This window comes from Nicotiana tabacum, chromosome 16 (assembly GCF_000715075.1).
Source record: "Nicotiana tabacum cultivar K326 chromosome 16, ASM71507v2, whole genome shotgun sequence".
NCBI classification, from domain to species: Eukaryota; Viridiplantae; Streptophyta; class Magnoliopsida; order Solanales; family Solanaceae; genus Nicotiana; species Nicotiana tabacum.
This window is the reverse complement of record NC_134095.1, coordinates 166256670-166274436: the sequence shown is the minus strand read 5'-3', so window position 1 is coordinate 166274436 and position 17767 is coordinate 166256670. Positions and strand designations below refer to the sequence as shown.

Genomic DNA, 17767 nt, shown 5'->3' with positions numbered 1-17767 from the left:
AGTAATTTTCTTGTTGAATGGATTGATTTAACAATTGCTGTTACTATAGACCCCCTAAAAATAATATCTTCTCTCATTATTACATACAACAAGAGATACATCGGGCATTCTCTATTCATACTCAGGATATGCAGTTAATACTTGCTATTCAAATCATCTTAAGGTCTACTTAGCTTCTTAGGTCTTCTTCTTTTGAAGATTTTCGAGTATTTGTATCAGAAAGAGGCATTTAGGATTTCTTGGGACACCCATTCCTGATTCGCATAACTACATGATCTAAATCATTTGTATCAAATATGAAATAACTAACTAACTCTACAGTAGCGTAGATTTCGAAAATATGAATAACAAGTATTGACTAAGAGTAGAGCAGAAAACATGATCCTTCCTTATTGAAACTCTATTCTTCTGCTTCCTTAGGCAATGTCTTGTTTTAATACTGAATTTTTCTTCCTTTACTATATCTTCAGATGTTATCTGGGGCTTAGTGATACTGCTTTAGAGTTGTAGCTCACAGATTTTTTAGTTTTGCTGATATGGTTAGCTCTTTATAAGAGTAGACTTTTGCTGAATATTCTATACTTATACGTGTATCTTCGCTTGCAACTTTGATATTTATCGATTACTAAAACTGAATTTCCATTAACGAGCTTCCTAAATAGGTGCAATTGATCTCTTTTAGCTTAAATAAAAAATTCTATAATATTCTCCGCATATCATTCCTTTGTCTTCTTGAAATAAGTGCAATTGATCTCTTTCGCATACTTGAAATCAAATACTATACCGGAAAAATTCCTAAATATACAGGATCAGTACCAACAGATAGTACGTGTGTGCAAATTGGCCTTTCTTGTGCATTAGTTGTAAATGAAGATTTTGAATCTTCAAAAATCGTGAACCCTATAGCTTACGGATTCTCCTGTGTCATCTCTTAAACACAAAGGAAGGAACAAAAACTGAAGCAATGGAACACTCAGCTGCACTTCTGTGTCAGTTTCGCTCAAGGATATGCTTCATCAGGTGTTTCCACGCAGTTTTATCTCATTCACTGTGTTTTTCTTGTGTGTAATGTATATATACATGTATATGTGTGTATGTCTCTATGTGTTTGTATGTCTTAGGTGAATGTCAATGTATAAACTAAGTACCTTATCCATTGGAATTTCATTCAGGTTATCGAAGAAATTGAGACGACATTCAGGCAATGAGAGATTGAATCGCAAATAGTGAAGTGTATGGAAGTTGAAACTGTTTTGAATACTCGACAGTTGGAGTTGATGAGAACTGCATATAGACTGCAATTTGAAATCAATGTCTTCATGAGAGTTTATGGTATTTATGTTAAGAGTATAGAAGCTTTGCGTAGCATTATAATCTGTTTTTTTTTGTAATTCATTTTTTGTGTTCAACTATCAAATTACTTGCTTTCAGAATTTTATATATATATATATTATGATCATCTAATTTACTACCCTAAATATGAGCTTAAAACTAAATTTAGCACTTCCAATTATATCAGTTGTTTTGGATAAAAACAAACACATGAAACACATACAGAAAACTTTTTCTGGGCTGTTTAAGTAGTGGTAAACTGCTGATTAGCTTTTATTCTCACTGCTTTATAATTTCCTCTCAGTTCGTGTTTTTGTTTTTAGCTAATTCAGAGACCTCTCTCAAATATTTAGATGAAAAGATTTGTTGTCTATGAAGGAGGCGCGACGAGATACTTATAAGTATCAATAACAGAAGGTGATATTCTTAAACTATGTGACACTTTTATATGTGGAAATGTAAATGAAGAGTGTTGTATCTCTAATATGGGGCAACATCTTTCTGTTAGCAAATTCCATATCTCAAGACAACTGTTAGTAAACTTTAGCACTGACTTTTGCAGAGATGAATTCATGCCTTCACGCGTGCCTTTTCAAAATGAAGTTTCTGTGAAAAATAATGATGACATATGCACTTTGCTCACAGACAAAAAGGTATTACATAATGAAGTTCATAATTTAAACAAGAAAAACAAAGCTTTGGAAAGTTCAACAACAGCTTTTGTGGAAGAGCTTCTTGATCATCTACTAACTCTCTTCCTGTTAATTACGTTTCTATCTTCTATATATTTTGGTATCATTTCTACTTTATTTTTGTTGTATTCTTCATTAGTGATATAATAATGTCAATAACTCTTATAGCCTCTTCTATCTTTTTCGTCTGAGCTGCTGTTTTAAGTGTAAACAACTTGAAATACCATGGCTCTATTTATCAACAACTCTGGAAGAACTTTAAATTGTGTATGCAATAAAAGATACAACAATGGGTGTTTCATTTCAAACTCTTTGGTTGTTCTGAATTGGAGTTTGAATGTGAATCGCAACTTTAAACGTTGAAATAACAAGTGGCAATATTGAAAATGAGAAATTGCTCAAAAATATTGACGAATTAAAGAGAACTTTGCCTTCACTTATGTTGACCAGAACGCAGGAAATGGTAAAAGTCTTTTGCTTTATTTTTGACCTTTCTATTTAATGCCATTTTTGACCCCCTTTTTTTCCCCACATCCTTAGCAGTATGTCACTTGTATGTTGAAGTTATTTGTACATGAATATATCAAGAGATCACTTAATTCTGAGAAATCATAAATTTCAGTTCGAAGTTTTCATAGTAGTTAAATAATGACATAAATAATGTCTTGGCTCAATGCTACTAGAATTCTAACTTTTACTTTAGAGGCTTGAAATTCAAGCAAGTCAACATGTAAATGATTTAGATGCTCTGCCACCAAAACTAACGTAACGATACAAATGCAAAGAACAATCATATCTTGTTGGGCCCATGCATAGCTATTTAACTTGTATTTTCGTAGTACATACCTTGTAAATAATTTTAATTTTTAATCAATATTCTCAAGTATTAAGGAAAAATTTTAAAATATTTAACTGCTTAGCAATTGAATATCTACTACTTGAATATCCTTAATGAGTCAACTTTCTCGAGATTGAACACTATATACCATCCAATTCAATAATTTTAACTAAATTTTTAGATAAAGTTATTATAGTTTAAATTTCGCGTATGATATTAGAAATAATTATAAATAATAAGTGAGTGTAAGAAATATTTTTCAACGGAATATTAACGCAAGTTTCCATCATTTCTTATTTTTGCAGGATAGTCAAATCAGTTTGAAACGATAGTAATGCAAATAAACATATTACTTGCAAGTTCCAACTCAAGAAATAACTAAATTAAAAATGTTTTAAATTGTCATTTTTTTTCCGTAATGTATATTCTAGTGCTTTGGTCCATTAAATTTAGGGTAAATAGCAAATACAAAATTAAATTAATAACTAAATTAGTAATTAGCTTAAATGTTAGTATTTAAAAATAAATAAACTCATGAAAATATAAGGGTTAATAGGTTAGGAATAATATTATAAAAGTTTAATTAGAAACTAATTTTAAAGTTGCAAAATTAATTTAAAATTTTACAATAACTTTTCTTTACATAATATTACTTTATTAGAGAAAAAGATATGCACATTCCTTCATATTGAATGAGTTGGCGCCCAAATAATTGTACTACTATTTGAAAGCATTACAAACTACTTAAATTGCAAAATGTTATAGTATTATATTTACTTTATTTCATGAATTTATAATATTTAAAGTTTTAGATGAATATAAATATTAATTATGAACTTATTGACATTGGTTGAACTTAAACCTAGTATATATTTATATGTAAAAAATATTCTTTATTTAGTGAAATTATTCTGTTATATTTTTATTTAGTAAATTTATTCTGCTACGCTTTAACTTGTCAATTTCATATATTCAAGCTTAATGGTTGATTTTAACCGTCGATTTAACATATTAACTATTCAAAATCTGTAATTAGTTATCTATTAGGTCCTAATTGCATAAAACTTATATATTTAATTGAATTCAAATACAATTTCCTTTTCAATTTCTGTGCTTGATATAAATGAGCTGCCAAATATACTTGATTTAGAAAATTTTAAATTTGGTTGAAGTATTTGTATTATGTGCTTATTAGCAGATGCAACTTTCAACGAATAGAGGTCTCACAATTTGTACTATGTATATGTGGAAAAGTCTTGAGTAAATATGTGTTCCCTTTATTTACCAAATTGTGTGATGGCGGTTAATGTAATAATACCGAAAAACAAAGGTAAATATATAATGGTGGAAGCTGGCATGTCGACGAAGACGTCTCTGTTTCACCTCTTTCTACCGTGCTTCTTATATAGGAAGTAAAAATATATATATATATAGAGAGAGAATTGTGTATAGTCAATGTATAATCTATGTAAAATTACTATTGAATCTGGTCCACTATTTGTATAACAATACTTTAAAAAAGTACTTTTTGTGAGAAACAATTTGTGTTTGGCTAGTTAATTTGAACAACACTTTGAGCAGCAATTAGCATTTTATCAAACTTTTAAAATATACTTCTAAAAAGTGATTTTGGAGAGAAACTATTTCTTTTGTAAAAATGATAATGTATAACCGCTCTTAAAATAGTAAATATATACATTTATGTTCGGACGCGGGCTAAAAGTATCTGCTTAACAAAAACCTGCTTTTACATATATTCAAAAGTACTTTTTTTTCTTCTAAGAACTAACCTTGAAAAAAAAGTGTTACATTTTCAGACTCAACTCTTAAGCAAAGACATTTTGTCTAAAATATGAACCAATCCTCCAAATCTTTTTCCTTTTCTCATTCATTTTAATTTCTAATGGGAAAAATACAGCTAATACAGGCACATAACTGGAGGTGGAACATTTCTTTCTTGCAACATAAAACATAGTAACAATTAGGGGTACAAAGGAAACCAACAAACCGCACCAACCCGATAATCCGAGTCAAACCGAGAAAAAAACCCGACTATGGTTTGGTGTTGGAAAAAAACCCCGACCATAATTGGTTTAGTTTGGTTTTAACTAAAGAAAGTCAAACCGAAACCAAACCAACCCGACATTATATATATGGAAGTTTTAGATATATTTAATATATAAATATACTTATTGTGATGTAATTTATAAATATTTCTTAAAAGATTTCGTAATTTTATCTTTTGAGGAATTATTTCAAGGTTGGACTTAGAACTTTTGAATGTTCCAATAAGTTTTATAGGCATTAACATTAGTAAATTAAATAGTGCTAACAAAAGCCCAAACTAAAATTAAATCAATACTAATAATAACAAAAGACATTCAATTCAATACTACAAATGAGAATGAATTGAATATTTATTTTTTGTTTTGTAATAATTTAGATAAAAATATATAACCTATTTTTATTTTTTCTTTAGCGTTTAGTCATGTAATTAATACTCCCTTGTTAGTCTACTTATTTTAGCATGACTTAGTACTTTTAGATTATGTTTATTTTTATTATGGCTTTTTAACTAGCAATATTTATATTACATAATTTTATTGTCTTTATTGTTGAATATTTTAGGATAATGCCATGACATATCGCATATTTTGTATTATTTTCTTGAAAAATACTTTATATAGTTGTATCTTACTAGGAAAAGAAATACTTTGAGCACAATTCATATGTTTTGTTCTACGAAGATTTTACTGGAAAAACTCCCGAAAAAACAAGAATAACCCGAAAACTCGAGAAAAACCGAGAGCGAAAAATCCGAGTTTTATTGGTTTGGTTTGGTCTTTAGATTTAATAACCCGACACAATTGATTTGGTTTGGTAATTGTAAAATCCGAACCAACCCGACCTATGTACACCCCCTAGTAACAATCATAAGCCTGGAAAAGATAAACCTTTCTCTAAATGATTGCAGAATCTGTGAGATCAACTCTGTATATAATCCCAAAAATTTCCTCTATAGACAGAAGGTGTAGAACACACAGCACGTATCATTGTGCCATAAGACTGAAGATAGATGCTCTCCCTCTACAACTAGCGGAACAACAACAACAACAACAACAACAACAACCCAGTGTAATCCCACTAGTGGGGTCTGGGGAGGGTAGTGTGTACGCAGACCTTACCCCTACCCCGGAGGAGTAGAAACTCAGTGAAATCCCACACGTGGGGTCTGGGGAGGGAACTAGCGGAAAAGGAAGGGGAAAAAACAGATCTAGTACTAGTAAATTTCATCTCACACAAACTCAAAACCACCTTCCTTTTGTTGCTGAGTGCACTGCATAAGACATCCAAACCCCAGTTATATACAATTAAGAAGTGCATTTGATACATAGTGAGTGTTCAAAGAACAAGCCTGAAGGTGAGATTAATCCGTACGGAATCTGCTTTCACGCGCTTAGGCACTGAATGAAGCCAATCCCGCTGAGTATAGCCTCTCATTACCAGCAATGAACCATGTTTTAGGACAAAGGAGTGTTGATCTGGAGAGCCAACCTTCTTCGGTCGCTTTTTGGGCGGTTCACCACTGGATGTTTTACCTGGTGCAATAGATAGCAAACAGAAGAGGAAGTGATTAACGAGATTCCCATGGAATCAACATTGTCACTTACAATGAGTTAACCGAACGAAAGGTCTACTAGACTGAAGACTCGCACATCATTTGACAAACAAAAGAACATTACAGAATCAATATTTACACTAATCACATACCTTGGGATGTTTTATCTGGTCTCTTCTTCAACAAGAATTCACGTTCACATCCAAAAGAAAGAGAAGCAATTTCTGGAGTTGGTCCATAAAGTTTCTCATCATCAGCATGCCAACCCACATAGTCATCGCCTCCCTTATACCTATTCAATAGTAAGCTGTTGAAACGACTTCCTGGAAGAGCTTTGTGGACCTAAAGTGCAACACTGAAGGTATGAGAAAGAAAGTCAGCTCAATGACCGGGTACTAGAACTTGAGAAGTGAAGAAGAGCAAGCTTACAGCATCCAGAATGTCCTTAAGTGGAGGAAATTCATCCCAAGAATATGCATGAGGCTGGTATCCACTATAAACTAGCTGTGGTAATCCTTCAATTGCCACATAACAACTGTCTCTAGGCTGTTGAAATATTGTGAACGCTGTCAATCTATTTTCCCCCACAAGAACACATGGTAATGAGAGTAAAGTAACAGCATTTTTTATTTGAATGATTGGTACACATATATTTAAACATTTTTTTTATTTCTACATCACACCCCTTAGAGTGTGTCCCTTCCCCGAACCCTGCGTGAACGTCGGATACTTTACGCACCGGAATGCCCTTTTGATCGGTACACGGACAAACTAAACCAAGAAATAACACAATAAAAGAAGGAAATCAGCAGAAGATTTACAATTTGAATGGTCAGGCAAACTAAACTATGAAATCGCACACTAAAAGAGCGTAAAGCAACAATTATTTCTAATTTGAATGGTCAATCATGGGCACCAACAAATAAAATTACGAATCATGTGACGTTATTGTTCAAGCATATCATGCGAACAAGGACAAAACATTTGGCCATGATCCTTAAAGTCCTACCTAACGAAACGCAAAATTCGACCATCCTTTTTGCTCATTTTCAAATACAAGTCAGAACTGAACTGATTTAGTACAAGAGAAAAGAAGCATCCAGCTTTAGCATTTAAAGTTTAAGATCATCGGTTTCTTCTCTTTGCAGCCATTCTAAGATTGTTACAGGAAAAGCATCATTCTATCTTGATGGACATAACTTACTGAGGTTTTGCTACTACCACCATCCTAAAACGACGAGACAAAAACTGAACCAGAAACAATAAAATTCTTGAAAATCTAAATATCCATTTGAGATCATGTTGTTAATGGTAATTCGTGCATTTCAAATTAGTTTGTTCTGCTATCAATTCAAAAATTAAACTGTACAATAGGGTAAAAAACAAACTTTTTTTGTATATATATACACTTTTAGATCCCCTTGAAATAAACAAAAAGTTTTTAGTACTGATGGAGCTAGATAATGTTGCGGAAGCCAAATGTATATAGTGTGAATAAGTCACAACTACTATACCAAAAATTTATGACAGCCACCAAATAATAAATAAGACAATAAAACAATAATAAAGGGAACACCAGAATTTACGAGGTTCGGCTAATTTTGCCTACTCCTCGGACACAACCAATATTTTATTTCACTCCAAAAATACAAGTGAAATAATACTAAAGAGAGAAGATACAAATGCCTTAAACAGATGAGAAGGCAAATGAGAGGTGTGTTTCAATCCTAAACATTAGGCCTTCTTTTATAGGGGAAAAATCCCCTCCAAACTTAACTCCCAACCAATGTGGGACTTTGGCATTTTGCCAAACTTCAACAAATCTCCACCTTGGCAAAATTCCACATTTTCAATTCTCTCTCAATAACAAATTTTGGTTGTGTCTTCATCTTCAATCTTCAGTGTTCAACAATGTTGATCAAATCCAAACAATGTTGAAACTTGACCGCAGTCACCACCTTTGTCAGCATATCAGCAGGATTCTCTGTAGTATGAATTTTCTTCACCGTGACTCCGCCTTCTTCTATGATTTCGCGTACGAAATGATACCGAACATCAATGTGCTTCGTCCTTGCATGATAAACTTGGTTCTTCGCTAATTGAATAGCACTTTGACTATCACAAAAAATTGTGATACCTTTTTGTTCAACACCAAGCTCCTTTAGCAATCCTTGAAGCCAAATTGCCTCTTTCACAGCATCTGTAATAGCCATGTATTCTGCCTCTGTTGTAGACAAAGCAACTGTTGACTGCAAAGTAGACTTCCAACTAACTGGTGCCTTTGCAAAAGTAAACACATAACCAGTAGTTAATCTTCGTTTGTCCATATCACCCGCAAAATCTGAGTCACAATATCCAACTACAGACTGATTGTCTTCCTGCTCAAAAACTAACCCGACATCTACAGTATTATGAATATACCGTAGAATCCACTTCACAGCTTGCCAATGCTCCTTCCCTGGATTGTGCATATATCTGCTAATAACTCCAACAGCTTGTGAAATGTCAGGCCTTGTGCAAACCATTGCATACATCAAGCTACCAACAACATTTGCGTATGGTACCTTTGACATATACTCTCGTTCAGCTTCATCCATTGGCGACATAGTAGTACTTAGCTTAAAATGGGAAGCAAGTGGAGTACTAACTGGCTTAGTCTTGTCATCTATGCCAAAACGTTGAAGTACTCTCTTCAAATATTCCTTTTGAGATAAACAGAGTTTCTTTGAACGTCTATCTCTAATTATCTCCATGCCAAGAATTTTCTTTGCCTCACCCAAATCCTTCATCTCGAACTCCTTCTTCAGTTGAATCTTCAACTTATCAATTTCTTCCAAATTCTTGGAAGCTATCAACATATCATCAACATATAGGAGAAGATATACAAAGGAACCATCTTTAAGCTTGTGCAAATACACACAATGATCGTATTTGCTTCTCTTGTACCCTTGCCGCAACATAAACTCGTCAAATCGCTTGTACCATTGTCTAGAAGATTGTTTCAATCCGTACAACGATTTTTCAAGTTTGCACACCATATTTTCTTTTCCAGCAACTTTGAATCCTTCTGGCTGAGTCATGTAGATTTCCTCCTCCAAGTTTCCATGTAAAAACGCAGTTTTTACATCCATCTGAACTAGTTCCAAATCCAATTGTGCTACCAAAGCCAACATAATTCTAATGGAGGAATGTTTTACAACTGGAGAAAACACTTCATTGTAATCAATTCCCTCCTTTTGAGCATATCCTTTGGCCACCAATCTTGCTTTGTAGCGAACATCTACTTGGTTAGGAAATCCTTCCTTCTTTGCAAATACCCATTTGCACCCAATTGTTTTCTTTCCCTTCGGGAGATTGGCCAATCTCCATGTATGATTCTGATGAAGGGACTGTATTTCATCATTCATGGCAATTCTCCACTTATCTTCTTCTGAACTTTGGACAGCGTCTTTATAAGTAGTAGGAACATCATCAGCTACAATTGAGGTTGCACAAGCAACCGTCTCTATGAGACGAACAGGTTTCGTTATTGTTCTTTTTGGCCTGCTGGTTGCTATTGATTCAAGTTGTTGTTGAGATTCCTGAGTTGGAATCTCCTCTACTGGCTCTCCTTCCAGAGGGTAATCTTCATTTGTTTCCTCCTCTGCTTCTTGTGTAGGAAAAATAAACTTTCCCTCAAACTCCACCTGCTTAGAAGCACCTTCATTTTGTTTGGTATCTTCTGTTACCTTATTTACCATAGCAAATTCATCAAAGGTAACATCTCTGCTGAATATTACTTTCTTTGTCATAGGACACCATAAGCGATATCCTTTGACTCCAGAAGTAATTCCCATAAAAATAGCCTTCTTTGCCCTTGGATCCAATTTTGACTCTGTCACATGATAATATGCAGTTGAGCCAAACACGTGCAAAGAGTTATAATCTACAGCAGGTTTTCCGTACCATTTTTCAAATGGTGTTTTGCCATCAATAGCAGCAGATGGTAGACGATTAATGAGGTGGCATGCATATGTAATTGCCTCAGCCCAAAATTCTTTGCCCAAGCCAGCATTGGACAACATACACCGTACCTTCTCCAGCAAGGTCCGGTTCATACGTTCTGCCACTCCATTCTGTTGTGGTGTATGTCTAACAGTGAAGTGTCGGACGATGCTATCATTTTCACAGACCTTATTGAAATGATCATTTTTGTATTCACCTCCATTGTCTGTGCGAATACACTTGATCCTCCTGCCTGTTTGATTCTCCACCATCGTCTTCCATTTGAGAAAAATTCCCAGCACTTCATCTTTGTTTTTCATTGTATACACCCACACTCTTCGAGAAAAATCATCAACAAAGGTTACAAAATAGTGCTTCCCACCCAATGAAGGTGTTTTGGAAGGACCCCAAACATCAGAGTGTACATAATCCAAAATGCCTTTAGTATTATGGATCGCTGTACCAAATTTAACCCTTGTCTGTTTCCCTTTAACACAATGCTCACAAAACTCCAAGTTGCAAGCCTTTACTCCTTTTAACAATCCTTGATCTGATAGAGTTTTCAAGGATTTTCCTCCAGCATGTCCCAAGCGCATGTGCCATAGCTTGGTTGCTTCTGCCTCTTTGTCGTCACTGGATGTTACTGTCGCTGTCCCAATAACTGTACTGCCACGATAGCGGTACATATTATTATTCTTCCGATTAGCCTTCATTACCACTAGTGCACCGGAGCATACTCTCATCACTCCATTTTCTGCAATGATTTTGAACCCTTTTGATTCTAGGGCTCCCACAGAGATGAGATTCTTCTTCAAATCCGGTACATATCGAACATCTATCAATGTTCTGATCATTCCATCATGGTTCCTTAATCGTATTGAACCAATGCCATATGAGGTAAGAGGGCTGTTATCCGCTGTGTGGATGACTCCATATTCTCCTTCTTGAAATTCCATGAACCAGTCCCTGTTGGGACACATATGATAGCTACAAGCCGAGTCCATCAACCATATGTCTGATGATGTTGATGACTCTGTTGTAACTAATGAGAAGTCTGAATCATCACAATCAGCTACATTTGAATCCATAATAGCCTTTCCATTGTTATGTTTGGCCTTATTCTTCAACTTCGGACAGTCTTTCTTCTAGTGCCCTTTTTCTCGACAAAAGGCACATTCATCTTTACTGGGTCTGGATCTTGACTTGGATCTTCCCTTCTTTGTCCTCGTTTGATTTTGAGGACGACCCCTCACAAACAGTGCTTCTCCTTCTCCGCCCTTCTGTTTTTCTCGCTTTCTTTGTTCATAGCTGTACAAAGCTGAACAAACTTCTCTGAGAGAAATTTCGTCATTTCCATGGAGTAGAGTAGTTTCAAGGTGCTCGTACTCATCAGGAAGTGACGCCAACAACATTAAGGCCAAGTCACCATCATCATAAGTTGTATCCATATTTTGCAAATCTGTGACCAACTTATTGAAACTGGTGATATGTTCATTCATCGTGGTACCAGGAACATAGGTGAAGTGAAACAGTCTCTTCTTCATGTACAATTTATTTTGACTGTTTTTCTTCAAAAATTTATCCTCCAGTGCTTTCCATAATTTACTTGCAGAAGTTTCCTTTGTGTATGGATATTTCTGCTCTCTAGCAAGGTAGGATCGAATGGTACCGCAAGCAACACGGTTGATAATTCTCCAATCTTCTTCTCCAATAACATCTGGTTTCTTTTCTTCAATGGCCAGATCTAGCCCTTGTTGAAAAAGGACATCTAGAACCTCGCCTTGCCACATCCCAAAATGTCCGGACCCGTCAAAAATTTCTACCGCAAATTTCGCATTTGACACAATTCTTGTCATAAGCGAAAATGCCAATGATGACGTATTGTTGACACTTGATGTAGATTCTTCTTGTTTATTGTCCCCCATATTTGACACAAATATTATTTAATAGCTGACGACACAAATCAAGATTATTTCCTTTCTGATGTAGAAGATCAGACTAAGCTGCAACTACAGAGCATACTCAGACAGAACCTTGACTCAGTTACCAAGATAAATCTTTTCTGATGTGGAAGATCAGACTATGCTGCAACCACAGAGCATACTTAGACAGTACCTTGGCTCTGATACCAATTGTTGCGGAAGCCAAATGTATATAGTGTGAATAAGTCACAACTACTATACCAAAAATTTATGACAGCCACCAAATAATAAATAAGACAATAAAACAATAATAAAGGGAACACCAGAATTTACGAGGTTCGGCTAATTTTGCCTACTCCTCGGACACAACCAATATTTTATTTCACTCCAAAAATACAAGTGAAATAATACTAAAGAGAGAAGATACAAATGCCTTAAACAGATGAGAAGGCAAATGAGAGATGTGTTTCAATCCTAAACATTAGGCCTTCTTTTATAGGGGAAAAATTCCCCCAAACTTAACTCCCAACCAATGTGGGACTTTGGCATTTTGCCAAACTTCAACAGATAAATTGAAAGAGAGATTGCAGAAATGGAGAACCTGAACACAGGATCGACCGAAGACGCGAATAGTGGGACGTTTCCAGGGTATATTTTTGTTTAAATACTCTAAATAATCCCATGATTGGTCGTATCCTAAAAACTTAGGCATGTAGATTACTTGGCTTCCATTTCCTAATTCCACAACTACTCTCTTTGTTTTTGAATCGCTTGTTGCTGCCACAGCTACATTCTGTTCCGCCTCATTCTCAGAGTCACGGCCGTGGCGGTCGCCGGACTCGACGGCCTCGGCCTTCAGGTTCAGTTTCGTCACCGTCGCCATTGGCGGAGAAAGAGAGCGGAAATGAAATTGGTAATGATTTGGGGCCTAGTGGAATGTGGCGGCAAATTCGACCCGGAATCGATCCAATCAAAGCAGAATGGGCCTTAGTGTCCATCCATCCTGTCCAAGTGACTGATGTTTACGCAAATAGCCAACCAGTGTCACTGTTTACTTTTTAGTCGATATACATAGATTATATAATAATTATATATAACTATACATATATTATATATTCATTGGCTATTTTAATTTAAGTAATTAAGTGGGTTTTCTATTTAGGTTAATTCTTTGGGATTCGGATTACGGCCTTATTGTTTAGCGACAAGATTTTTTTTGCATTTTTCTTTTTCTTTTTACAAGATTTTTTTAACTCAAATACTCCCTTTATTTCAATCTAAATGACACACTTTCGTTATTAGTTTATTCCAAAACGAATAACACATTTTATATATTAAACAATTTAACTTTAAACTTTTCATTTTACTCACTTTACCCTTAATAAGAAGCTTTTATAGCCACAAAAATATCATAGCCCCACAAAGCTTTTGCCCCTTAAACATTCAAAAATGTTTCAAAGATGTTTCAAAAATGTTCTTTTTTTTCTTAAACATTGTGTCAAATCAAACTACATCATCTGAATTGAAACGGATGAAGTAGTTAAGAAGGAATAGAGAATGTCTAACTTGACAGTAGTTTGAATCCAATACCATATATTGTTGCCTAAATCACCATTATTAACTTGCAACATAAGATACAACACCACATATTCCCAGACAAATCTAGTAAAGAGAATAGCCTTTTCATGTTCTTTGGTTATGAGAAGTGAACAAATTCAGTGCTAATTGCTGCTTAAAAAGGACCTGTTTCTCCCCTTCCTTTCCACAGAATAAGATTAGATCTGCACATACTTGATTAAAAACAACAAATAATCCCTTGAGTTCCAACTGAAAGATGCTAAATGTAGGCGCTTCTTCTACTTGACATGTCACTGTACGATAACGCTGATCAAACAAGAAATGTATCGATGTCATTAAGAACCATTCTACTTGGAGGGAGCAGAACACGAAAAATCGATCAATTTGATCTTCAACTCTATCTCGCCAGACTTCACCTCACAAAGCCTTAACCAAACATGTTGCACAACTTCACCATTTACCCAACTAATGCTGCTATCAACTGCTAGACAATTGTCTTTCTCCGGGATAACCTTCCTTAATGTTGTCCCCTCGGAAGCAACAACGAGAATCTTTCTTAATCTAGCAGCTGCAACCAAAGGTTGAAGGCTAAGTTGAGCATTTCCCATCTTGTCATCTGCCTTGAAACGGTCTTTGTCAAATACTTCCTGTCACAGATTGCATTTCAATGACTTGGAACGAATTTTACAGAAATTTTTTTAGATAGCAGTTCAGGATGCGGACATGATTTCATTTTCATGTAATAAATAATATACACACTGAAGAACAAGGCCTTAGAAATCCTTGAAAATATGTTCCAGCATATTAAAGAACTATCTTAACTTCTTTTGCTTTATCTCGACCAATTAGGCGAAAAATTGTTGAAGAACATATACACTAATTGAAGCAGTAGAGTGAAATGACTGAAGTTCAGCCGCATCATAAATTTCATAGGATGGCCCTATGGGTAACTGCTATATCCTTTTCAATCTTAAACTTCAAACATTTCAGAACATGCAGCCCAACTATTAAACAGACCTACACTAGGGCAGCCCGGTGCACTGAGCTCCCACGATGCGCGGGGTTCGGAGAAGGGCCGGACCACAAGGGTCTGTTGTACGCAGCCTACCCTACATTTCTGCAAGAGGCTGTTTCCACGGCTCGAACACGTGACCTCATGGTGGAGGTCACATGGCAGGAACTTTATCAGTTACGCCAAGGCTCCCCTTTCAAAAGGGCAGCCCGGAGACCTACACCAATAATAGTCCAAAATAAAGAAAGGAAATATGCAAAACTTTTGCAAGAGGCAAGCACGTCATCTGCCTGAATTCAAGTCTATAAAATGGGATCAGACGTGGACTACGAGAGATGACAATACAACTGCTAACAATATAAAAGTGTAGGTAGAAGCATATACCAATTCGAGAACCTCAGCTGGTTCGGAGATAGAGAAACAAAATTCTTCATTCCAAACAGGATTAAGGCAGCAATTTATGACTTTGGTTTTGGCAGTCTGGTAAAACAATAAAATGCACTATCAGATGTCAGCTCAACATAGCAATTACAAAACTCTCATGTAAACTGAAAGGGTAACATCATATATCGTAACGAGCATCTGAGGTGACATACAACATAAAAGATATTATTTTCAATCTTTGCGAAGCAATTGTACGATTAATTTGAAATACTATTTTGTAAATGAAGAGAACTCTATAAGTACAAGAAAATTATTGTCTTGCAGGTTGAGGAAGTGACAACAACAATTCCATAAATGAAAGAGAGACGCCCTATTTCCAGCTCTATCCGTGAGACAGGCAAACAATCTAGCGAGAAGAAATCAATTTATCTGCGACTTCCATCACATCATAAAATATTAAACTTGGTCTAACAATCACAATTCATTATCGCTACTCACTAACAAGGATTCATAGTATGCAATTGAAATAAAACTAGTAAAATCTCTGAACGTCCAAGAATAAATAACATCTGAGTACTATGAGACAGATAATATCATAAGGAAGAAGCAGAGGGGGAAAACATAGAACGACCTGATTACCCAGCTTGAGAATGACATAAGGATCACTGGTCCTGAAATCCCGAATCACCAAACGTTTTCCTTGTACAACGGTCACTTTTATCTGTCCTAATTTGTCTCCCATAATCCACTACTGCAATGTCATAAACTCAGAGCTGCATTTTACAAGGCAACTTAACCTTATTATAAAATAGAATCCTGAACATATTAGAGGATATCAGAAAGCAGGAGTGGAGCGAGTCTATTAGGTGCGTGTTCGGCCGAACCTAATTACTTTTGCTTAGACATTGTATTTGTATTAGGAAATTCATTAACAACAACAACAACCACCTAGTGGAATCCCACACGTGGGGTCTGGGGAGGGTAGTGCACTAGTGTGTACGCAGATCTTACCCCTACCTATGAAGGTAGAGAGGTTGTTTCCGAAAGACCCTCGGCTCAAGAACATTAAAAATGGAGCAATAGAGAAACAATAGCAACAACAAAGTAATAAGACAGTGGAAGCAAATAATATAACAAGTAATGACAGAGATCTAGGGATATGAAACTACAAGAATAGTGCTAATCCTACTGCTAATACTGACACACCGTATAGAAACAAGGGACTATGAATTGGAAAGTACCCGACTAGTACTACTACTAGCGGTAAGACAAGGCAAAACTCTAAACTGTCTATCAACCCACCACCCTAATTTTCAACCTCCACACCTTTGTATCGAGGGTCATGTCCTCGGTAAGCTGGAGCAGAGCCATGTCCTGCCTAATCACCTCACCCCAGTTCTTCTTAGGCCTCCCTCTACCCCTCATCTGACTCGCCATGGGCAAAGGTGGAACTTTTCCTTATAAAACTATATGACAGGATTCGACTAAATTCTGAAGCAATCCATGGGAATACATGAAACTTATTGACAGAAATGTATGCATTTCTAGACATTTCATGATACATAGATCAGGAAACACAGATAGTATAGCAGAAAAATTCAGCTCTAATTAAAAAGAAGAAGAAAATGTCAAGAGTGGGAGATAATTTCTGGCAAAAAACAGACACAACAGCAACAAATTACACAAAACCCTGGAATTGAGCTTGATAAAGGGAACTTCATTAACAGTGTCCAACTAGATAATAAGCAGCTGAAACCTTAAAAACAGCAGACAGACCAAAAAAATAAGATCTTTAATGCAGATGAAGCAGACCCATATGTTTAAAATTTCCACAAAACCTTTAAAAAATCAGAAAAGAAAAAAAAAAGGAACAAATTTTATGTTACATGAAGCAGAACCAGATATTTCAAGAAAACTTTAAAACAGCAAGAAGGAAAAAAGGAACACTGTTTAACTCACATGAAGCAAAAGAAGATTTTCTTGTTGTGATCGCTCTTTGCTTTTGAACAGTGAAGAAGCCAAGATTCAACAAAGGGACAGCGCAAAATGGAGCATAGGAATGGGTGGATTATGGAATGACCGAATGAGCACTACTGTCTAAGATCCCACAAAAAGATAGTATAGGAGTTGTATTTGATTGATAATAGTGGAATAATTAATCCTAACATAAATTTTGGAATAAGATAATACACATTGTATACAAAATTTAATTGGTTATTAGTATTGTGTTACTAGTAACGGTTTTTGTTAGAGCATATCTGGCTTATAAGTACATTTTGGCTTATCTACGCGTTTGGTAAATACTCAAAATATTTATAAGTCAAGTACTTATAAGTTAAAATTAGCCATAAGTCATAAATTGGTCATCCCCAACTCATGGCGTTTTAGCTTACAAGTATTTTTAGT

The 17767-nt window shown here is 35.3% G+C and overlaps 1 protein-coding gene across 2 annotated transcripts; it reads right to left on the bottom strand.

The window, feature by feature from the left end:
• Window positions 1–13935: 13935 nt before the first annotated feature.
• LOC107797605 (protein C2-DOMAIN ABA-RELATED 11-like) lies at window positions 13936–17510 on the bottom strand. Of its 2 annotated transcripts, none has more exons than XM_016620504.2 (4): window positions 17321–17510; window positions 15993–16112; window positions 15362–15457; window positions 13936–14612 (listed from the first exon to the last, which is right to left on the bottom strand). In XM_016620504.2, the coding sequence occupies exons 2-4, from the start codon at window positions 16101–16103 to the stop codon at window positions 14313–14315; spliced, it is 507 nt and encodes a 168-aa protein (XP_016475990.1). In that variant the 5' UTR covers window positions 16104–16112; window positions 17321–17510; the 3' UTR covers window positions 13936–14312. The 2 variants fall into 2 exon arrangements, with proteins under 2 accessions (XP_016475990.1, XP_016475989.1); XM_016620503.2 differs by having other exon boundaries at window positions 15993–16134; window positions 17321–17503.
• Between the last annotated feature and the right edge of the window lie 257 nt (window positions 17511–17767).